General features: G+C 32.4%; 1 protein-coding gene across 7 annotated transcripts in view; it reads left to right on the plus strand.

The window, feature by feature from the left end:
• The window catches only part of LOC148614652 (intersectin-1-like), a 58,717-nt gene that overhangs the window by 23,293 nt on the left and 10,439 nt on the right, over positions 1 to 24,985 (plus strand). For 4 of the 7 annotated variants that reach the window (XM_088588905.1, XM_088588906.1, XM_088588904.1 and 1 more), the window contains exons 27-40: positions 1,244 to 3,979; positions 4,902 to 4,995; positions 6,112 to 6,233; positions 6,670 to 6,801; positions 11,096 to 11,141; positions 11,822 to 12,016; positions 21,169 to 21,290; positions 21,792 to 21,898; positions 22,267 to 22,342; positions 22,810 to 22,917; positions 23,126 to 23,224; positions 23,927 to 24,094; positions 24,272 to 24,343; positions 24,752 to 24,883. In XM_088588905.1, coding sequence (XP_088445031.1) covers positions 1,244 to 3,979; positions 4,902 to 4,995; positions 6,112 to 6,233; positions 6,670 to 6,801; positions 11,096 to 11,141; positions 11,822 to 12,016; positions 21,169 to 21,290; positions 21,792 to 21,898; positions 22,267 to 22,342; positions 22,810 to 22,917; positions 23,126 to 23,224; positions 23,927 to 24,094; positions 24,272 to 24,343; positions 24,752 to 24,883 — 4,209 coding nt within the window. Of the gene's footprint in view, positions 1 to 1,243; positions 3,980 to 4,901; positions 4,996 to 6,111; positions 6,234 to 6,669; positions 6,802 to 11,095; positions 11,142 to 11,821; positions 12,017 to 12,316; positions 15,596 to 21,168; positions 21,291 to 21,791; positions 21,899 to 22,266; positions 22,343 to 22,809; positions 22,918 to 23,125; positions 23,225 to 23,926; positions 24,095 to 24,271; positions 24,344 to 24,751; positions 24,884 to 24,985 lie in introns of those variants that run through there. The other 3 variants (XM_088588910.1, XM_088588909.1, XM_088588908.1) reach the window with 3 other exon arrangements.

Consider the following 24,985-nt stretch of genomic DNA (forward strand, 5'->3'; position numbering starts at 1 on the left):
TAGAATTGATGTTCTGAGGTAAAGAAGATTTTTTTCAAATCATAAACAAACAAAAATCATTTTGATAACAGTATCACAGTCATTTGGACAAACATTTGAAATTTTGGATTATAATGTCAGCAGATTTGAACAATTGCAGTTTTAAGGAGATGTTATTTATTAGTATGATTAAGTAATTTGTTCTAAATAGTTTAATAGATAACAGTAGGTGGTAATAAACTTAAAGGTTCATTAATAAATGGTGTGCTCAGAATTTGATGCCAAATATAGTTACTATCTAAAACTAATATCGTTCACAAAGCCAAGATTCTGCCAAAAATTATCTGAAAAGAATGACATTGACACCAGTTATCTATAGCCAACTATAGTCCAATTTACTGGCTGATATTTCATACTGCTTACCAAAAAAAAAATGTCATGACAACCAAGTGATGGAATGGCAGACTGACTAAGCAATATACGTAACTTCAAAATGTTATCTTCTTTCGGCATCATAGACTAAGAGATTACATAAAAGCAGATTAGTGAAGTATCTCATTGCTGATAGGATGTATAACTTAAATTGAGGGTTAGACTTTATCATGTTTATAGATACCTTGTGATTTAGATTTATAAGCCCCTCTCTTTCCATTGACCTCTATATATTGCATGCTGTGTGATATATGAACATGTTGCTGTCAATTGGTCCCAGCATTTCAATGTATCAAACAAGTCTGTGTATGTTGTCCCAAGTCTATTGTTGTGTGTGGTCTTGTCTTATTATAGGGCTTTACCAATTATTAATCACACATAGAAATATATATGCTTAATTCAAGTTTACATGTTTGTACATGTATATATAGGTATGTCTAGCTAAAACTTAAGTATGCAGCTCTAACATGATAGGTTGAAACCTTGTTTGCCACAAATTCAGAGTGTTATCAAGCATTAATATTGTATCCATAATTTCCCAAGTGTTCAGGGTTTGAACCTCTGTGTGACTGTATCAAGCTGCACCCCATGGACTAGTTTATTTTAGGTGGGCACTGAATCATTTTGATTCAATGGTACAATAACTGTTAACAGTACAGACCATAGGCTCTAATACTTTGACTTATAAGTACAAAATTACTTTGTCCATCTGTTGCTTATACTGGTATTTCATGTAGCAGAATAAATATGGCAGTTTCCCAATCATTTACAATATAAAGAATAGCATACATTTGTTATGCACCAAACTGGATAAAGTTATTCTGTTCAACAGGCAGGGGAGCCCAGTGTAGAAAGCCTACTGACTGCCAATGTTTCCAGTATAGACCTCACCACTGAGGGTATAGACTTTAATTCTTCTGTTGGTCCCACACAGACTACTTTTCCAATGGACCAAACCCTGAACCAAGTTCATACTCAAGCAGAGACTATAACAAGCCCAAGCAATGCTACATTTGCAGAGGATCCATTTGCAAAGCCTAATTTTGAGCTGGATCCTTTTGTTACTAGTCCAGGAGAGCAATCTAATGACCTTTTTGATGATGGTAGCGCGAACTATGAAACTATTTTTGGTTCAGATGTCACCACTACTCAACCTACAAATATAAACTTAATTGAATCTTTGTCAACTGGCAACAGTGATCAATTATCAACCTTATCAACTTCCTCTGGTGTTGGGACTTCCTTAGATAACTTTTCTGGATCAGATTTTTCCTTGGCATCTGCTCAGACCAATAATTCTATAGAATTTGATAAAGATCTCTTTGGAAATAATTCAACTATACCTGCAGAATTAAGCAGTGGAAGCTCCTTATGGCTTATGACTGAACCAGGGATGCTGGATACTCCATTGTCTACAGGTCAAGATATTACCTTTGCAGATTTTGAAAATGTCTTTGGTCAGAGTACAAAAACTGACAGTACATCTCCAGGGAAGGGCAAGAGCAAACCAGAGAAAAGTCCTGCTGACAAATCTAAACAAAAGAAAGGACTGCTTGGTCTGTTCAAGAAGAAAAAGAAACACAGAGATAGTGTTTCATCTGAAACTGAATCAGTAGGTAGTTCTGATATGATTGAAAGTCCAGACAGCCCATTTTCTCCTAATAGTGGATTTCCCATTCCTGGAAGTCAAACAGGGACTGATTTTGTTGAGAGCCCTATCAACCGGGCTGAGAATACTAGCTCTTTTTTAGGAGACAATTTGTTTGATCCAACTTCAGGTGATAAATCTGACTTTGCAAACTTCAAAGCTGCTGAGAGTTTGAATAGTGAAGTCAAGGTTGTAAAGAAAGAACAAAATTCATCTGGAACAGACAGTGGATTTTTTAATCAAACAGACAATTTAGATGAAGTCAGTAATTTAGGTGTGGACAATATTCCAAATGAAGGATTTGCTGACTTTGGAGTTACTAATACAACATTGCAAACTCAGGGAATAGTACCAAATGCTGATGTGGGGGATATATTTGATCCTGGATTGTATGAGGAGGTTATTCCCAAAACATCTTTCAAAAAGGAAGAGGAACTTGTAGGGGGCGATTTGTATGAAGACATCTCAGAAATAGTTGCTGCAAGGAAAGAGGCTGAAAAACAACAAGTTAAACCCGAGGTCTCACTCATAAAAAAGACACCTCCCCCTCGACCTCCTCCTCCACCACCAATGAGGAAAAAGGTCAGATTTCAAATCGATGAAACACCAGAAATTAATATTGCAGAAATTGAAAAGACAGCATTGGATGGGGAAGAGCCTATACCTCCATTACCTCCTCAAAGGAGAATGAGAAGCAATAGCAAGGAAGTCGAGCAAAAGGGAGATAATTCCCCTCAGGAAAAAGAGCATGTGTTAGGTCCCTCGAATGTTCAAAAAGCTGTTGAAGAACAAACTCCTCCTCTTCCTGAAAGAAAGAAAAAATCAAAAGAAAACAAGAAGGAGAAAAAGAAGGAAAGTCTGAAATCTGAATGTGGTCCTGACAAGGAAGAAAAACATGGAACAGATGACCTAAAGGGGAAAAGTAAGACAAAAATGGCAGAAAAATCGAAATCAATGGAAAATTTGTCTGGTGTTGAGGAAGGGAAGAATAAAACTGGCAAGAAATCATTTTGGCCTTGGAAGAAAAAAGCTGATCAGTCAGATAGTGGAAAAATGTCCAAATCATTGGAAAATTTAGATAATCCTTCAATGTATGAAGAGCCTGTTTCAAGTAAGGATAAAGTTAATGAGACTGCTGAGGTTGGAAATGTATATGAACCTGTGAAGGAGGAGACTATACAAAATGCTTTGACTGAAAATGACATTCCTCATTTAACAGCAGAAAGTACATCTGAAAACATGGAAAGTACAGGGTTTGAAAGCAATGCTGGATTTGAACTATCGGGAAGTTATGACATTTTTCTGGGTGTAGGTAGTGATGAATACCCTACGATGGTAGTGGATAGTCATACTGGAAATGATGATTCTTCTTTGCCTGTTTATAACACAGTTACACCAGAACCTGATGGAACTCAGACTTACGAGGAATTTACAAATGAAACTATTTCTCCAGTTAAAAGTGCTCAAGATAATGCAGACAAAGCTTCTGGAATGTCATCACAAACATCAAGTACTGGAAGCACTACTACAGTGGATGGCAGTTTAGGTATTGTTAACTCATCATTATTGAGCACTGTGCCAACCATCCCCACACCAAATTCTGCTTTAGAAATTGAAAATGTAGAATTTGAGCCTGGGTTGTACGAGACTCTTGGAGTTGAAGAAGTTGTTGGACCTAATACAAGGTCTTCTTTGACTATAGATGGCAATGCTGTAACCCCTGTATCCTCCATTAGTAACACAAAGTTACCAATAGATACAGACTGGTCTGCTGAAGATGATAATACATATGAAGAAGTGGGATCTCCTCTTAGAAAAAAGGTAGAAGCTGAAAAAATATTGAATTCTGAGAAAGCTGTGACAGGTCCTGAGGATGGACTTGTTCATTCAACATTTTATGTTCCTGATCCTGCTGAAGAGGTATAGTCTTTTCTTCTCTATCACAGCATCACCGAATTGCACTTTGTAAAAGTTGAAAGTTTAAATATTTGTTGATACTTCAAATGTTAGCTCAAATGATGTTCTAATATCTATGCAGAAATTATATCAGTCATTTATTGAATTCCTTTATGTGCTGTTTAAGGAGTATAGTTTGTATGAAATATGAAAGATATGTCTTCTAAAGAGGTTTATTGGAGCAGCTAGACCTGCACATTCCTGTCCACCTGGTTAATGTTGCCATTGGAAACCCTTAAGCACAGTCCACCTCCTGCTAACTAAGTTACAACTGCATTATGGAAGCATGCTGCAGCATAAATTAGTTTTGTGCACTACCTGATATAATCCTGCTGCCCTGAAACATTGGTACCCATGTTACACTGCAAAGTTTCCTTGAACCCTCCACCTTATGGGGCATGCAGAAGTAATTTTGCTTGTTGGATTTAGGACTTGAGACCAAGCAATGCGAAATTGTATTTTGTTAAAATTGAAATCCAACTTAAAACACTTCTCAAAGAGTAGATAATGTTGTAACATGTAAAATCATCAATTTTTTTACTCACATCATTTTTCTATATTGTTTTAATCATTTCTATGCAGGAATTGAAGGTAACATTGATGGGTCAAAATGTCATGAATTTATTTGTTTCATTTATAACTATCATATACGAAATTTTAATTTGTCAGTAAAATTCTTGGCTATCATTTGATTTTCAGGTTATTTATGACATGGCTAATACATCCTTTATTTTGAAGTTTATCATTTCACCAATTGACTTGTGTTATCAAAGTAAACACTCTCACAATAGAAGGAGTTATAAACATCAAGTGTCTCTGTTACTATAATTAGTACAGATTTTGTGATTTTAAAGGTACTTTTACAATTTATTGAATTGATTTTCAGAAAACCCAGCAACCAGTACAACCGACCCAGCAGACACAGTCTACACTGCCATCTCAACCAGCACAGCAGAAAGGAAGCACTATAAAAAAACCAGGTATGCTTTTATGGTTTATTTTTCTAAACATTGGAATTTTGAAGGTCAATCGACATTTTATAATAGATTTTTTAACATTTAAGTTTTAAATACAATTTTTATTTTTTAATTTAGTTGGGTTCAATAAAAATATTGGTAGGACATCAATATTTATGTGGTATGTATTCTTTTGATATTTTGCTGACCCTTTTTTGAAAACTATGAAAAAAGGAAAGAAAAAAAGAGAATCAGTAGACATAATGAAAATTGATACGGTGCATGTGCATACTAGTTTGGTCCTTTTTTATTTTATTTTTATTTTAGTTGGATTTTAAAGTTTCAAATCATAAAGAATTGTACAATGGGACATTGAACTCTATTGATTTGTGAAATTATGAATTCAGAATTATCAGGATATCTAATTTAAGTGATAAAAATGAAAACATTTACAGGTACATGTATTTACAATGTTTTAGTCCTAGATTGATTATGTATGGCTTAATTTAACCCTAAGATTAGTTCAGAAAAATAGCTGGATGGTTTTAACAATATGGATGAGTAACCATTAAATTCCTTAGATAAGTCCTGAATAAACAACTTGACTATGGAGACATATACTGCACATGTTTGCTGCAGACATCTATGATTCATTGAGTACACAATCTACACCTTAACTTTCTCTCTGTTGATTACATAATGAATTAAGTCATAATGGTGTTATTTTTTCCAAACTGGCAGGCACATAATTCATACCTTACAAAAGTGGCAAATAGAGTTTATTTCCCATTTATACATCTTTTTTTATGGAAAGTCACACCTTGTAAGATAACTTGAAAATGTTTTTGGGTAGCTTTGATTATTTATAATACTATGAATGTAAGGCATTCTCTTTCTCTTTTTACATTATTTCTGATTTTCTTTTGTTTTTGGAGTTATTGGATGAGGAGGAGTGGGGATGGGCCTATCAATTGCTTTTATGCAGCTCTTTATTCATGGATTTAATTCTGCTTTGGACATCTTGTGCAGGTTGTATGTTTGTATTAGCGAAAAATTTTTGCTAACCTTCCACTGTCAATTTTATTTCAGTTTTGGTATAATGTTTGTACAAATTTACTGATTGAATACATGTTCTTACAGAAATAGCCTCTGTAATAGCTGCCTACAGTGCTACAGGTCCAGAACAGTTATCACTACAGCCTGGGCAGGTTATACAAGTCAGAAAGAAAAGTGCTAGTGGTTGGTGGGAAGGAGAACTTCAGGTAAGAGTTGTATCCCACTGTTTGAAAAAAGAACAGTTTTATGTGTATTGACTTATGAAATCAGTTGTACAAAGGAGAAGAATATGTCTGGTTCTTTATTACCAGTCATAAAGATTATCTTAGATAAGGGTTACAGCTGATATTTGACCAAGGACAGAGGTGCCTCCTTAATAAATTTTACACTATTGGTATGGACTTAAGCTACAAATTCATTGCAGATAACAAAAAAAAAGATTCATATATTATATAAGAGTTGAGAATCCCAAAAACTGTTCCTGGCAGATATATTGCATGTAAGTCCAAATCACAGAATTTTAGATATTGGGGTAAATAGATCTGCAAAGGTAGAAGGTAGATAATATTTTAAATCCTAATTATATTACCAATATAGAACCAGACCTCATATTTGAAGGATTTTTTTATTATACAATTTTAGGCTAGAGGTCAGAAGAAGAAAATTGGCTGGTTCCCTGCTAATTATGTAAAATTGCTAGGTGGATCCAGAAACACACCTGATAATACTCAACAAAAAGACCAGAGTCTAACACCATCACCTGCTGTAACTGTGGTGAGTCTGGAAGTTTGAGAAAAAAAAAACGAGGCCCATATTTTGTATTTTTAAATAATTACATGTACTGTGCATATCATTGAAACACTCTAATTTCATTGGATAAAAGGCTGTATGCATGATGTTTCAAGGGTTAATGAAACACATTTCTAGCTTTTCATATAAGCCATGCTCACAATTACTGGACTACTTTTATTGATGCTGTGTATTTCATCTATAAAAATAAATTGAAATAACCGAAACAGTGTTTACTTATATGGAGCCTTAGATACAGATAAAATTAAAAAAAGAGAAAAAAATATAGATGTTAATATTTTTATAAAAATTGAATGTTTTATTTTTAGCTCACCTGGCTGAAGGCCATGTGAGCTATTGCCATCACTTGGCGTCCACCGCCATCTTCATCCGCCGTCTTCGTCTATCGTAGTTGGAACCAAACTTGGTTATGAATGCCCTTTGGGGTATCCTGCATAGAATTGATGGGATTTTTGATCAGTCGAAAAACATGGCTGCCGCTACTAAAAATAGAACATAGGGTTCAGACAGTAATTATTCACATATATCTCCAGGTGTAGCCATAATCTGACGTGAGTAAAACTGTTCAGCATGATGAGATCTACCTGTGGTCAAGTTTTTGTTTTAATACATTAAGACATGTTGCAGTTATTGCCCTTTTTGCTATTTTTAATGTTTTAATTCTTCCAAAAATCTTTTCCTGACACTTATCGACCAATTGGAACCAAACTTGGTATGAATGTTCCTTGTGGTATCATGCTTAGAATTGGTATGGGGGATTTTTGATCGACGAAAAGCCTGACTGCAGTTACTAAAAATGAAACATAGAGGTCAGACAGTAGTTTTTGGCATATATCTCCAAAATCCTTCGATTATGTCTAATTCTGACATAAACAAAAGTGTTCAGTATGTTGAGGTCTATCTGTGGTCAAATTTTTGTCGTAATCCATTGAGGTCTCACTAACCACTTCCGGGTCAAATGGCCACCCCCTATGTAGTACCCAAAACACACTGAACCTAGACATATGCATTGTAAGTGCATTATTTGTGTGTATTATGATTAAAAGTAATCAAAATAAAGCTGAGAATGTGTACTTTAAAATCATATATGTAATTAACTACAAAAGTGTATGAATATTGTTTACATGTGTGAGTAATTTGCCTCCATGCTGTCAGTTAGCGGAACAGGTAAAAATGTGGATTTTCAGTATTATTTATTCAAGTAAATTTTGTGAAGAATTTCTACTATCATCGTACCATTAGCATAATGATTTTGGAAGCCTTATTTTCCAAGCTTCGCTACGGTATGCAGCTTTAAGATGTCATTTGTCATGGGAATTCACAATGAGACTTTGAAAATTACTTTTTTAACATGTAAAGTAATGGAAACGTTAGAAGTGGTTAGTGAGACCTGAGTCATGTTGGCGTTATTGCCCTTTTTTGCTATTTTTAATGTTATTTCTTTAAAAAATCTTCTCCTCTGACACTATTTGACCAATTAGAACCAAACTTAGTATGAATATTCCTTGGGGTATCCTGCATAGAACTGTTGTGGGGATTTTTGATTTTTTGAAAAACATGGCCGCTGTTACTAAAAATATAACATAGGGGTCAGACAGTAGTTTTTCGCATATATATTGCCAAAACCGTTAGGTTTAGCCAAATTTTTTCAATAGCTGAAATGATCCTTATTATTAGGAATACAAAAGTCTTCAGGGATAAAAGTTGTCAGACGAATCATTGTAAGAGTTATTGCCCTTGAAAGGAGAAAAATGACTGTTTCGTTTTTTTTTGGTTTTTTTTCTAAGTTTTCAGCCAATATCTTGAAAACTATAATAGATAGAAAGAAACTTCCAATTGTTGAAATGATCCTTATGACAAGTCCTATCAAAGTCTACTTGAGTCAAAATTGTTGGACAACTTCTTGTTATATTTATTGTCTTTGAAAGGTAAAACTCTACCAGGTGAGCGATTCAGGCTTCTTTGAGCCTCTTGTTTATGTTTCATATGCGTGCAAAAGCCTTGACCGTAGCACATTTTCTGTGAAGCACCCTATTTTAAGTTCTGAATATTTAAAAATTAGATTTTATAGATTCATTTATACATGACTAGCAATTGTGCAAATTTATTTGACTGTATACAACAAACCATATTGTAGAGATTGAGAATTTTCAGTTCAATTGATAACCATGATTTATACCTCTGTCACCACTCTATTCCACCCGTCTTACACAATCCTACTGATAAAACATATGGATATACAGTAAAACCTGTTCTTGCCACACCCTCCCTAGAACAACCTCCTGCATATGAAAACCTTTTTTATCCCTCCCAAGAAATTTTCCATGTATTTTACCCTTATATTATAGCAACAACATGTCAAACGAGACTAACAACCATCAAAAACTGATCCCCTATACACAAATTACGGTGTAGAACGACTTTTTCGTTGTTTAGACGAAACTGGAAGTTGACATTTTTTTATCTTGTTCAAAATGAGATTTCATATGAAATGGGATTTATGGTAGTCAGTGAAACAATTCTTGAATTCTGCAATTACCCAATCGAAAAACTGAGTTAAAAAAATATATGATGCTAGGTAATCATGTTAGTTGCAACTTTTTCCCTTTTTTAAGCTGCTAACAGGCATTTTTTTAATATTTTAATATTGATAAAGGATCTCAGTATAAATAGTAATCCTGTTTCTTGTGTTCTAACTGTAAAGATCCTTTTTACTTAATCTTTTAAATCCTTTTATGATATTAAATCATTACTGTACTCAAAACTTATTAAATTGATAACAATAAATGTTTTCTTGTCTAATTTTCTAAAATATACAATGTACAATAATATATTTTCACTTATTTAAATACTGAACACATTTTGCTTGCTCAATAAAGCAAAAGTTTTTATATGTGGATGTACAGCACAGTGAGAGGTCTATGTAATAATTTCATGGAACAAATGTAAGTAACAAAAACTGAAAATAATGTCCTCATGGATTAAATTGTGACTTGGTAGTAATTCAATTAAATTCATCTATAATTAAACATATATGTTCAAACATTTGTGTTAATTGAGCCATCAGATTTATTAAGGTCATATCTACCTGTAATTATTCGAAATATACAACAATTGACATGTCCACCTATGTGTAGTGAAGACATGTCCACCTGTGTGTAGTGAAGACATATCCATCTGTGTATAGTGAAGACATGCCCACCTGTATAATGACATGTCCACCTGTGTATAGTGAAGACATGTCCACTTGTGTATAGTGAAGACATGCCCACCTGTATAGTGAAGACATGTCCACCTGTGTATAGTGAAGACATGTCCACTTATGTATAGTGAAAACATGTCCACCTGTGTATAGTGAAGACATGTCAGTGAAATATGCCATGTGTTATTGTTTTCTTTGCTTTTGATCTCAAAAGTTGAATTTGTTTCTTTTATTTAGGTTCTGCTTGTAATTACATGTATTGACTTTTGCAAGGCATAAAAAGTAATATACTCCCAGCATTGCGTAGATATTATTAAATTAAATTGAACAATTTCATTTTAAGTTTTCTCTTTGATACAAAAATCGCCACCATTATGGGTGCTTACTATTGATTACCAGGAAGAGCTAGAGTTATCTATCTCTCTTTATCATATTGTACTGCAACTTCATTTTCCATGAAAAAACATTAACTGCGCACTTTAATCTTTTTTTTAAATTTAGGGTCTTCGATTTCCATTTTGTCACCTTGATTATAATGCTGGCAGCTCTTATCACTTATTTGTTAACCATAATTTTAATGTCATCTGTGAAAGAAGCTGAAATGTTTTATATAGTTTGACTGTTTTAAGATTGCAGTTAATACAAGTGTGAAATTAGGACAAGACTTCAAGGGAACTTGTTAGGTTTTCTACTTGTATAGGGTTTGTAAGTCTCGTCATGTGACCACGTGATTTCACAAGAATGGGTCCTTGTCTACCATTCAAAAGCATGGAGATTTGTTATTTAGAGTGCATTAAGTTCTGTGTTGAGGGCAAAACATCTTTTTTGCGTAAAAATACCGATAATGAATGAAAAATATCTATGTCTACATGATAAAGGTATTAACACATCAAATTGAAGATTTTACATTGCTGTACAGCGTTTCGAGTACCCGGAAGTAAACAATACAATGTAGATCGGTCTTCGGTTTTCAATACGTTCTACATCGTAAATTCCGGTAAAGAAAATGAAACTAGAATGAGACTTACATACCCTATTATGACATTTTTTTTTCAGACTGGTAGCACCCCCTCACCGTCACCTCAGCCACAAGTTAATTACAGTAAGTGTGAATATAATTCATTGATAACTAACTGAATCAAGCTTTTCTACCCCATGCATGCAACAAGTAATGTTTTTATGTGTCCATCTGTCAGTCAGTCATCTTTTTGTCATTGCTACTTCTCTCTAACTACTGAACAGAATTTTGTGAAACTTGATATGTAGTAGGCAAACAGTATGTTAAGCATATTGCCAGAAAATTTTGTTCCCTCAATCATGTGAATGTGCTTGTTAAATTCTTTCATTTTGTTTACAACCATCATAGATAGTGTCTACTCTACTGCTTAAAGAAAATGTGTAATGTTTGCAGAATTTGTATAGTAATCATTGTACTTGGAAGTGACAAACAAAATACAAAACGGTAGAAATTTTGAATCAAAGAATGAGTGGAAAATATAAAATTAACATTTATTGACATTTTTATGAACTTAACATAAGTAAATGTAGTTAGTTTTTGTGATATAAGACAGACAATTCTGGTGAATTTCATTGAATAAACAATTTATGTTTATGTAAATAGTGTTATTTGCATAGGTTATGTCAGTAAATAGTATTTCCTTGCAGACATTTTTTATATAACATTTTGCTTTATAATTACCAAATTTTGACTGCCATACAGTGATCAATGACAGTAAAGCAAGTGAAAGATAATTATTTGTATGCTGCTTACTTTTGTTATAGTTGATCAAGTGATAGCAGTATACCCGTATGCTGCCCAGCATGATGATGAACTGACATTCCAAAAAGATTCTGTCATAAATGTTATAAGTAAAGATGATGATAATTGGTGGAAAGGGGAAGTAAACGGACAAACCGGAATGTTTCCAGCGAATTATGTTGGGCCACTGACGACCTCACCTCCTCAAGATAATACATGTAAGTTTAAATGATTTGTTAGGCCTCACTTTAAAACTCAATGTTCAATGTTTAATGTTCAAACTGAAATTCTTTACATGTTCCTGGTAATAATACAATAAACTTCATACCTAATGCAAAATGTTTCTGTTAGAGCTTTAATGCAATATGAAGACAATAGCCTTTTACCATTGTTAATATTTCCAACTTAGCATTATTTCCAATATGCATGATAAAACTTGTCCATACTCTTTTCTACATTGGGAATAACTGGATTTGTTTTGGCAAGTTATAACGTGAACAAAATCTTTTTCTTTGTAGAACTTTGTTTATATGTAGTGTATGAGTTTCTACTAATTATTTCATCCACATCATTTATAACATGCTTACCTCCCTTTTATATTTTCAGAATGAAGATAAAAGGTGTTGGTGGTGTCTGACAGTGATAAAATAAACAATAATAGGCTCTAACCTTCAGTTTATTTTGTCTACTGTGCTATTACCATGCTTCCAATATTATGTCATTCAAGTTACAGCCGGGCTGTGTGTTAGCATGATATTTCTAAATTCTTTTGTAAGATTAAGAATCAACTCACCATTAAATAATTTGAAAAATAAAATTCAAAGAAATGTACTGTCTTCAGCCATAAATTTGCATGTGTTTTTGATAATCAGAGTGATTAAAAAATTGTGTGTTCTTATGAAAGATTTATTGTGAAAAATTGTTAGTGGAACTTATGATCATTTCTTTTATAAAATCTGTTTGCTACTATCCTATTAAAGTTTTCTAGTTCTTAGATGGACCCTCAAATCTTTGTATAGATCTTTGCACAGTGTGTTTAGAGAATTTGAAATATTTTGGCCTTAGTATAGCACATTGAGTGTTATTATGAAGCATGATAAATGCAGTGGACAAAGAAAGGCTTATTACCACACATTATGTCATCTGACAGTGTTAACAATTTCTACTGTAGATGGTAATATGCTTGTGGGTCTTGAAAGGGGAGATTATCAATTGTTGATAATAATTCTACCCCAAGTTTGCAAATTCTGGAACTTATAAGACAAGATATCTACCAGAGAAAATCATCTGGAAAGAGGTGTAATTTGTTAACAGTGTCAGTTGACTGTGTGGGTCAGACACCAGCTGACCTTTGATCTTCACTCTTAACCTTTCAACTCTCACTTGCATATTACCATATATAATTTTCTGTTATTTTACAATATACTACTATAATTCTATGTGATAGATTTAAATTGTTGTATTTGTAAATGTATTTTTATCATTTTTCAGAGTAATATGATATTAATTTTATATTATCATGTAATACTGGCATGCATTTATTACAGAATATAAAGTATTAGTTTGGTCAATTCTGATGAAAAAAAGCTTTGTTTAGTTGATGAAAGTACTTAAGGGAAGGTGTTCTTTTAAATCAAAAGAAGTAGATTTTTTTCCATTTTATTAAAAGACTTAGTTGGTGAGACATATAAACTCTTGAAATATGAAATATTTAAAACACTGCTTTATCTATATAACCTTTTAACTTTTTGGATAATGAATTATAACAAATTTCATAGAAATCTAGACACAATACAGGTTAGAATATTCTACTGACAGTATTACATGTAGGGCATCTATGATGTCAATGAAATCTGATAAAAATATAGATTAGTACTTAGAACCAATTATGTATAAATAGTAGTTTTTCCATATGAACACCATCAAGTGAGTTTGTGAATGGCGCGCTATAAAAGACTTGCTAAAAATTCAGTTTTCATCTGATTTTATTTGGGTCATTGTGCAATTTGGTAAAAACGTGTATTGCCATGAATATTTTATTTGTTTAATTTTTCGGATCAATGTCCACATGTGTATCAATGATTTTTCTTGAAAAGACAAAAAATAGAACAACATGAAAATTCCTGATCACTTATCTGCTAATTATTGACTGTATGTACATGTATTTTAATTATGGAACATTTTAACCTGTGAACCTTGTACACAAGAGCATCTAATATATTCTCTAGGAATAACACATGCCATTTATACCTACATGTAAGTGTCCTAAAAATACAGTTTTTTATACACATAGCCATTCTTGATACATAAAATTTATTTATAAATCAGTGTTTTTATTAGGTAAACTTGCCTCTTCACAAAATAAGGCTTAATATATAGACTGCTTGCTGCATAATTTAATACATATTCTTTCTTCTTTATGAATTTAATACAGTAATATACTAATTTTTGCTGATTTCATTAAGTGAAAAGTTTGCAGGTGTCAATTTTGCAGTTTGAAAATAAAAGGATAATTGTATTAAAAATAAGTTGCTCTTGTACTAGTTTTGGCACTTATCTGTCCGCCATGAATAACATGTATGCTGCAAATGTTGATACTTATAAAGGTTTTTACTGTAATGGCATACATGTAGTGCAATACTTAGTTAGCAGTATTCATTTACAAATACTGAATATGCAAATAAAAGTTTGCCAAATATTATGTTGTAGCTGTTTGTTAAGATTTATCCCAAACACATGTGTATTAAAACTCATCTGGTGCATTGTGGGTATAAAAAAAAAACAAAAGTAAAATATGAATACTAGGAAATCTTCAATGAGTTATTTTCAAATTCGTAGCTTTTTCCAAGTTGAGCTGAACTGATGGGGTAAAAAAGCTGAATTCTAAACTGAGTTGAAAATTTTAAGATCAGAAAGTGAAAGTACCCTTTTCTTCTGTAAATATGTGTTTTTTATACCTTGTAAACATATGTGCAAAGAAACAAAAGGTATAGTAATATATGTAATGTATCTACATATAAAGTTTAATCAAACATCCAATGCATGAATGACTTTTAAGAATTCTTCAATGTACTACCAAATAAAACTAACTAAAAAATGTTTTGGAAACAAATTAAGTTCTGGCTTCATAGAATCTAAAAAGTAAAAAAATGGAAAATAATTTATATTGATGAATGTTTTGAAATTGAGTCCATTGTTTATTTTTTATTTTCTCTTTTGATAAATACCTAAGTGTCTAAGGTCAATTAATGAAATATTTGATATGTTTCAGAGAAGTTCTTGACATACTTGAATGTGAAAAAAAATTCAGAACTTTCATTTTAATCCTGTTCGACAAGTCAGAAATATTAAATGATTCCCATATAGGTATATCAATCCACTAGGTACTCTTGTTTATAGAGATGATAATAAAAGAAGCTAATGAATCCCATTTATAGGTCTAATTTGATTGGGATGTGCAATTATATAACTTCAACAGGTTGAAGTAGCCATATTTTTACGGAGTTGAAGGTTGTATTGAAAATAGTCAACAGAATAGATTGTCTTTTACACATTTTGTGTTTCATTACTTCCAGTTCATTATTAATATTTGAACAAATCCCACCATATGTATTCCTGTACCTCTGAATGGCTTTATAAAGCTTGTCCAGCACACTCCTGTCTATCATATCTATGTAGAGTCCAGTATTTATGTTAATGTAGTTGTTATTATTTGGTTTTGTTTATGTTATATTTGTAATCATAATGATTTTATGGCTTTTTGGTCAATAAATTATTGTCATTGTTGTATGCTGTAAGCTTGACTTTTCAATGTGCCTTGAGAAAGCACCAGTAGTTCATAAAAATTAAGAATTGAGATGAAAAACGTGCAATATAAAGAAGTACCATTGGATAAGAAGCCTGGAGAAGATGGGTAATCATGTGTTGAGTGTTAAAACCTGAAATGGATTTCTTGGTATAAGAGATAGTGTGTGTATTGCTGGAGAAGATGGGTAATCAGGTTACAGACCACCAATTCAACCAATGAGCATTTGGAACGTACGCAAAAATAGTCCTACGCAGAAATTACCCCTGTTCCTCATAGTGCTGTGAAAAAAGTTCTCATCTTATTTAAAAAATTTAAACAGTTTCTGAAAGGAAAAACATTTCTTTACATTTTATAGGTGCATTTTGCTTCTTGTGATGTGAAGCCTAATCTCCATAATGATTTTTAAATATACCCCTATCTTGTGAAAACACTGGGATTTCCCATGCTATTTATAGACCCTTCACTTCCGGTGACCAGTACTGCACTGCAAGTCTGCTAACCCCACATGCCATTCTGAGGATTGTGAGCTGACATATGTAGAATCATGCTGATATATAGTCGTCTGCAGGTTAAAGTTAAGGTAAAGTCCAGAGAAGCCATTGAATATTGTGAAATTAGCATAGAAGCCTATGGAAAGTGGAATTAGTGGTTTTTAGCCTTAAGATCAAGCCATGGCAAAATGAAAAGTTTCTTGAAATAGCTTTAAACTACTTGAAGATCTTGTTAACTTTGCCATGAGAGGAATACACTACAAAAATCCTTCAAAATATGCATTTTTTTAAGTTATAGGTCCAAACTATGGAAAATTGGTCTTTTTGGCTGATTTTTATGTCCTATCTTGTAAAAAGTGTAGAAAATTTAGTAAAAATATCAAATATTAAACTTTGAGGGCTATATTTACCTAAATATGGTGGTAATAAGCACTTGAAATCAAGGTTTGTGTAGATTTGAGCAAAAATTAGGTTAGAAATGAGGAAAAACTCACTTTCATTACTGCGGTTAAGGCCATATCAGCATTCCCCTATGGCAACATGGAAAATCCATTATTGAGTACTTTTTTTGCTTTAGGTGCCCTTTACTGGTCATGTTTTAATGTGAAAACACTGTATTTACAAATTTAAAGCCAAATATATCACCTTTTGTGAAAATTTAAAGATTTAGGATTTTTGACATGTGATCAAGAAAAAGGGGGAGGCATGTCAGAAATAAATTTTTAAAAATAGACCAATTTCTCAGAAAATGATTACTTTTAAAACTATTTCTTCATTGATATTGTTAAAAAACAAATTGTGATTGATATTTTTTATTTGAAAAGTCAGAAAAAGTTCTTAGTAAATATTTAATGCATTTAAGTATGGTAGAATATTGTCACTTTTTTGCTCGCACAACTTGGTTACCCTATATTTAAAAATCAAATATTTAAAAAAGTGCTTGTCACATTTCACTGAAACTTTGCAAATGCATTCAGTATGTGTGTAGGAAGATACCTGTATAGTTATTTATTTTTTCTAAGACAAAAAGTGACTCTTTAGGTTACAGACCACCAATTCAACCAATGAGCATTTGGAACGTACGCAAAAATAGTCCTATGCAGAAATTACCCCTGTTCCTCATAGTGCTGTGAAAAAAGTTCTCATCTTATTTAAAAAATTTAAACAGTTTCTGAAAGGAAAAACATTTCTGTACATTTTATAGGTGCATTTTGCTTCTTGTGATGTGAAGCCTAATCTCCATAATGATTTTTAAATATACCCCTATCTTGTGAAAACACTGGGATTTCCCATGCTATTTATAGACCCTTCACTTCCGGTGACCAGTACTGCACTGCAAGTCTGCTAACCCCACATGCCATTCTGAGGATTGTGAGCTGACATATGTAGAATCATGCTGATATATAGTCGTCTGCAGGTTAAAGTTAAGGTAAAGTCCAGAGAAGCCATTGAATATTGTGAAATTAGCATAGAAGCCTATGGAAAGTGGAATTAGTGGTTTTTAGCCTAATCATGTGTTGAGTGTTGGTATAAGAGATACTGTGTGTATTGCTGGAGAAGATGGGTAATCATGTGTTGAGTGTTGGTATAAGAGATAGTGTGTGTATTGCTGGAGAAGATGGGTAATCATGTGTTGAGTGTTGGTATAAGAGATAGTGTGTGTATTGCTGGAGAAGATGGGTAATCATGTGTTGAGTGTTGGTATAAGAGATAGTGTGTGTATTGCTGGAGAAGATGGGTAATCATGTGTTGAGTGTTGGTATAAGAGATAGTGTGTGTATTGCTGGAGAAGATGGGTAATCATGTGTTGAGTGTTGGTATAAGAGATAGTGTGTGTATTGCTGGAGAAGATGGGTAATCATGTGTTGAGTGTTGGTATAAGAGATAGTGTGTGTATTGCTGGAGAAGATGGGTAATCATGTGTTGAGTGTTGGTATAAGAGATAGTGTGTGTATTGCTGGAGAAGATGGGTAATCATGTGTTGAGTGTTGGTATAAGAGATAGTGTGTGTATTGCTGGAGAAGATGGGTAATCATGTGTTGAGTGTTGGTATAAGAGATAGTGTGTGTATTGCTGGAGAAGATGGGTAATCATGTGTTGAGTGTTGGTATAAGAGATAGTGTGTGTATTGCTGGGGTAAAATGAATTGTTTATGATACTATTCTTTAGTAATTTGGAAAAAATGGTGCCGAGTGAATAACTGTTCAAATACAATGCAATTGGTCCTGCATTAATTATCATTAAAATCAAATCAGTGCTCTTTTAAGAACTAACAATTGTTTTTCTAGTGAATCAGTGTGGATCAGGGTGTAAAATTTACAAAAAAAATGGAAAATAATGCCCTAGCATCCCCCTTTTTTTCTGAGGAACCACAGCTAGCACCCTTTCTTTTCAAACTGTCATGATCCCCCCAAGGTTTACTATTACATGCATTTACTTTATTTTAAAATTTCCAACAAATACTGAAGAAACTGTGGATCTTTGGACTGTGTTAAGAATGTTTCTGTTCATTAAATCTAAAACTGGCTTAATTCAGAACACAAACTTTGCAAAATAAAGTTTTCAATACCAGAACAAAAAAATTGGAATAAGATATTTAGGATCCTGCATCAAGGATGCAAGTGTCCTTTTGTTAACACTCTGTCCATCTGGTTTTCAACAATTTTTTTAGAGCAATACAAAAGGATTGACTTAAAAATTTGTTACATTTGTCAGTTATTTTAACATTTGTCAGTTTTTTTAACAAGTTTATTGGTACATGTAATTGGATGAATATTTTTTCTAAAATCTTTATTTCTAAAAAGTAACAGATTTTGAAAATCTAGTTTTTATTGTGACAAATTTCCAAAGGTTTCCTTAGCAGTTAACTTGCTTCATATTAGTTTATTAACACCTGAAGATATGCTTTTTCAGTTTTTTGTTTTCATTTCACTTGGGACAGAGGCCTTCTTGACCTAAATCAGTATTCCAGTTTGTTTTATAGTGTTACATTTTATATTACTGTATAAGTGAAGTTGTCTGCTGTGTTTTTAGGTTCTGTAAATTATAAGTGTCTTTTCAAATAAATTCATGTACATGTACAATACCATGGATAATTAGGTTAACGCTATAGAAGTTTCACGCACGAGTATTCTAATTAATTTGTTTGTAAGCTTAAATGCAATACAAACAATGTGTTTAAGTACAAAATGAATGGTATACTGTAAACGTATCAATTTTCCCAGTAGCTTATTTTCGCAGATTCTGTCAAGTGATTCGGGGATTTAAAAAAATGACAAGCTTTATATAGTACATGTATTCGAAATCAATTTTGCAGGTATTATTTTTCACACTTAAATGTTCACCGCAAAAATTAATACATTTACAGCATCATGAGAGTACTTTCATTTGACAGCAAAAATTATGGTACAGTCATTATCTCTGATATTGTTTATAGACATTTGGTCATGTTCAATCAATTGAATATCACTTGAATGGATCTCTTCATAATTTCACATCAAATGTATACCACAAATAGAAGGTTGTTTTGACCTTGGGGATGCTGGTCCCATCCATTTAAGAATTTGGGGCCAGTAGGATCAACCTCTAAGAGTATTTTAGTATCATGGTTGACAAAATTCATATCTGTTAAATAAAGTAAAACATCAAGGATCATATGACCAAAACAAAGCCGAATACAAACATATACAAATCACTGTCAAACATACTACATGTACATGTACTAGTATTTTAACAGAAATATCATTATACTTGAGTAGAATGGAGCACAAACACCTTTAAAATGAAAAATAGTGTTACAATTAAGATAACAATAGAAATATATGGCATGCGACAGTAACAAAAATTCGATAATCTGGGTTTATCGCGTGTAAACTATAGTTAACGACCGCTAAACCTAGTTTATTGCACGCTAACTATAGTTTACGGTCGATAATCTTTGTTTATCAATGTAAACTATAATTACTGTGGTGCGAATAACAGTTTGTCTACAATAAACTGTATTTCTGGTGCACTAACTACAATTTACAATTTGAAATTAGAGTTTACTGTCGCTAAACTTTATTTATCAGCGATAAACTGTGTTTTACGATGAAGTTAATCATTGTCAGGCTGACTTAGTAACGACGAAGATGATTGGTTACTTATGATCTTGCAACAAAAAGAGTAATATATAATTAAATAACTTGAACGAAGTCCCGGGAACATTTATTTATTTTTTTATTATTATCTGTCTAGTTATTTATTTGTTTCTTTTATCTTGTTAAAAATACAATTAAAATAAATATAAAATTTGTAAAAAGCCCACCAAATTGGGCCGTCCATGTGAGACCCAACAGGGTAAAGTCAAGGACATTAAAACCCCCTTGTAAGAAGTTAATTTGTTACGGTCACTATGATTGGTCAGATTTAACTCACATTAAAAGGTACTTAAATTTCATTGGTGAGTTCATATCACCTGATCTAAATCCTGACATCTGATTGGTTATACTTTAAAAACTAACATTAGCGAAATTAAAGTTCTCAGAATCTTGCTTCACGATTGGATAAAACTTTAATTTCTCAATTAACATTTTCCAAACTAAAATTAACGAACTCTAATGAAAATACATTAAATAAGTATAATTATCATTATCAGGCGTAAACTATAGTTTGCATTCGATAAACGAGGTGTAGCGGCTGCTAACTATAGTTTACACGCGATAAACCCAGATTATCAAATTTGTGTTACTGTTGCTTGCCATAGAAATAAATTAAATCAAGAGTTAATCAATTTCTATAGGATCACTAATATTTTAGCAAAGTGCATTGTATAAGGCAATTTTTAAAAATCTTCTTTCTGTAAAGAAAAAACGTGTGTTGGTGATACATTAGGGTAATCAAGGCTACCAACATATAAGCAGTAATCATAAGATTATATTCTAGATATAAGGACTTGACAGGAAAAATAGACAAATACAACAAAGAATAAAAAATAACTAAATTAACATGTACAAAGAAACAAAAGTAGATGAGCAAATTGAACTCCACCTAAAAGTTGGAGCATGGACCAAGTTTTACTTTTTCTTTTCAGGGTCGAGTGATCCAGTGGTTTTAGCTACTACCTCAGCTCAAGAGAGTAAACGACAGAACTACATTCATGAGTTGATTAATACAGAGGAGACCTACATGGAGGACATGTCTATAGTTGTAGAGGTAATTAGAGTCACATGTCCAAGCTGTCACACTACTCAGTCTGGCATAGAATCAAAATTTACATTCTAATAAATTTTGTATATGGTACATGTAACTCAAGTTAAAAGCATCTTTTACATTCCAGAAATGATGTACATGTATTAGTATAAGTTATAGTACCAATTAACAGTCAATTTTATTTTCATTGGAGGAGAGTTTCAAATCTGCTTGCAAAGGCAAAGCTGTACAGCACGAGTTATGAAACCATGTTAAAATCACTTGCATGTTTATAAAATGTTGTCTGACTGGGGTGGCATGCCTTTCCAGCAGCCTATTGTTTCTTTGGCTCAGCATATCATACTAGTAATAAAATGGGTTTGTTTGATCAAACATTCCTGTCCTGTAATGCATGCCATATCTACCATAGGACATTAAACTAGGATCACTTATAACTTTTTACCTTTTAATGATGAATAAAGGTGCTTCTTTTTCTAGTCTTCTAATATTTTTATTTTGTTTTAGGCCTTTTTGAATCCAATGAAAGACTCCAGAGTTTTGAGTGAGGAAGAGATTGAAATGGTGTTTGTCAATTGGAATGAACTAATCTTATGTAATACAAAACTTTCCAGGTTAGTTCTGTCTTCAGCCAATCAGAATCTGTCATGATTTTGACAGCATTTTTCAAAGGGAAAAATCTGAGGATTCTGAAAAGGCCATCTGAACAGAATAGAATGGAGTGCTGTAAGATCCTACATGCAGTAACTGAATGGAACAATTGATAGGTCTAATTTTAATTCAATTCTTCCACGGAAACAGTACATAGTGTAATTTAAAAAAAATAGAGAGAAACACATAATGCTTAGGTGCTTAGAATGTTGACATCATATTAAATGCAAATACATATTTGACCATCCAAAAAGCATTACTTGTGCTTTTCATATCAGCTTATATGTTTCAAAAACTTTTACAAAACCATCTTTATTTGTCTTTTTTTCAGGTCTTTACGTGTGAGGAAGAAAATGATTGGGAAGGGACAAGTTATACATGTCATTGGTGATATCCTATGTGAAAATGTAAGATTTATAGTACTATAGTATAACTCTGTTTAGTTGGGGGAGGGTGAAATTATTGTATTTCTACAATCTTTTTTAAGGAATTAAAAGCCTTCATAAAGACTCACGCAAAAAGATATGTGTCTCTAGTTTTAGAGATAAACCATAGGTAATGAGACATGGTCTAGTCTTGTATCTTACATCAATTTATGCTCATATATTTAATGGTAGAGTCTTTGCTTTATAAATAATAACACCAATTTAGTTTAAACATATTTTATTTGTAATATAACAAAATGGATTAGGCACAAGTAATATCATACTGATAAAGTCTGTTCTGTTAGTAACACCAATGAACGATTACTCAACCTCTATTCCTTTTATGTCTATAAGAAATGGTGTTTACTTAGTCACAAATATAACTAATGTCTAAAAGTTATAAATGCATATATTTTGACATTAAAGTGATAAGGTTTTTCTATTTACAGCTTCCACATCTGACTCCCTATATTAGATTTTGTAGTTGTCAGCTGAGGGCTGCAGCTCTGATACAACACAAGACAGAAAATAGTGCTGAATTTAAAGAGGTCCATAAAGTAAGTTCAATGTAATGAAGTTAGGAGGCCTTACATTAGCATCAGTGAACATTAATAGAGAAAACATTCAAACTCCTGTGTTAATTTTTCAAGAAAGAAATAAGTAATGCCACTCTTCAAAAAATTGATGAATACTTTTCTTAATTTCTTGCACTATTACTCTGTATCATTATTAAATTTTAATTTCTTGTCCTTGATATCTTGACAGAGGTGTATGTTGAACCCAAAGACCAAGTCAATGCCGCTAAGTAGCTTTCTACTAAAACCAATGCAGAGAATAACTAAATATCCTCTCATGATTCAGAAGGTATGGTAATGTTTACACAGTTAAGAGAATAATAAAAATACTGTAAATATATTAATTTTTTGCTAATTGCTAATAGTTGCTAATTTTTGCGGATTCTGTCAAGTAAACATACCAGTATTTGCAGGTATCAATTTTCATAGTTTCAAATAAATGTTTGGCACTATGTAGTGTAAAAAATCAGTTTCCCCGGGTACTATTTTTTCAGTTTTCTATCCACTCAGAAAATCACAAAAATAAGTACAATTACAGTACATAGACAATATTAGGGTATTGTAAAAAAAAAATATGTATATGAGACTAAGATACAAGGCAAAATATAATGCATCGTAAAGACAGGCTGCATTTTTCGGAAATACCCTACCATGGAGTGGCCAATTATATGCATAACTTTGCCTCAACAGAAAGGGAAAGTTAAATTAACATCATAAATAGTCGATAGTTAAACAAATGATTAACTTGGGTATCCATGAACTATTTTGCTTTGAATATATCAATGACTTCACTTTTTGCCATTATGCATTGTTCGTCAGAGCCATAGTTATAAAGGAAAATGTCTGTGTATTCAATAGAACATAGTCAAATATCAATCTATGACATTATAACTCTGGCTGTCCTTGACCATTAATATTCATTATATGTTTATCTTTTATCACAGCGGTGCTTTGTGGGACATTATATTAGAACTATTATTTCCATCAACAGATAATACAGTACACACCAGAAGATCATCCAGACCACCAGAATCTAAAAGAAGCTTTAACAAAGGCTGAGGAACTCTGTAGCCAGGTCAATGAGGGTGTAAGAGAGAGAGAAAATTCTGATAAACTGGAATGGATGCAGGGCCATATCAACTGTGAGGGTCTACCTGAGGTAATCATTTAGGAGGATATTTATAGGTTTCATAATGAGTGAAAGTATACAACATATTGAAATTAAATAATGTGAGTCTTATTACATGTATTAGGATAGTCTTATTTTAAGTAACATGTATCTTATTATAATGCTCGTCTTATTTTCTTTATTTTAACATCCATCTTTGTATTACAGAAACTTACTTTTAATTCAGTGACAAACTGTCTTGGACCAAGGAAAGTTTTGTATTCAGGAAATCTTTGCAAAGTAAGTTGTACTTGAATGCCTTTGCTACTTGAAAATTACTGGAGAAAGATATAGTGATTAAAAAAAAAAACAATTTGCTTTCAATTCAAGTCTGTCACACCTTTTCAGTTGTACCTTTGTTATGTTTTGTATTCTATGATGACTTTTGTATGACCATGACTTTGAATCCCAAGGTCAAAGTTATGTACCATACTTTTAAAGCTTTATAATTTTCCTTCATTTTTGTTAACTTCAATGTGCCAGTAGTAGCATTTATATTTATTTTTTTTGCACAAAAATTATTAAAAAGTGTTCTGCAAAAAAAAATTGAAAGGAAAAGTGTAAATTGAATTTTTAAGCTTTAGAACTTTATGGAAAAGAAAATAAGAAATGTGTATTTATTATTATCTGAAATCATTACATTTGTAGATGAAGAGTAACAAAGAACTAGTTGGTTTTCTGTGTAATGACTTCCTGTTGTTGACCACATCACTCAGTAGTAGTAATTCCAAGTTTGTCTTTGATTCTAAGGCAAAGTCTCATCATAAAATGTATAAAACAGTAAGTAATTACTGAATCTATACTGGAACTAGTGAAATTCATGTCAGGACAGTGTGCTGTTATTGTTTTTATTAACAGCACACAAAACAGATTTGGCATGAG

This window comes from Perna viridis, chromosome 6 (assembly GCF_037379345.1).
Source record: "Perna viridis isolate PV_CMFRI_1.1 ecotype Kerala chromosome 6, ASM3737934v1, whole genome shotgun sequence".
NCBI lineage: Eukaryota > Metazoa > Mollusca > Bivalvia > Mytilida > Mytilidae > Perna > Perna viridis.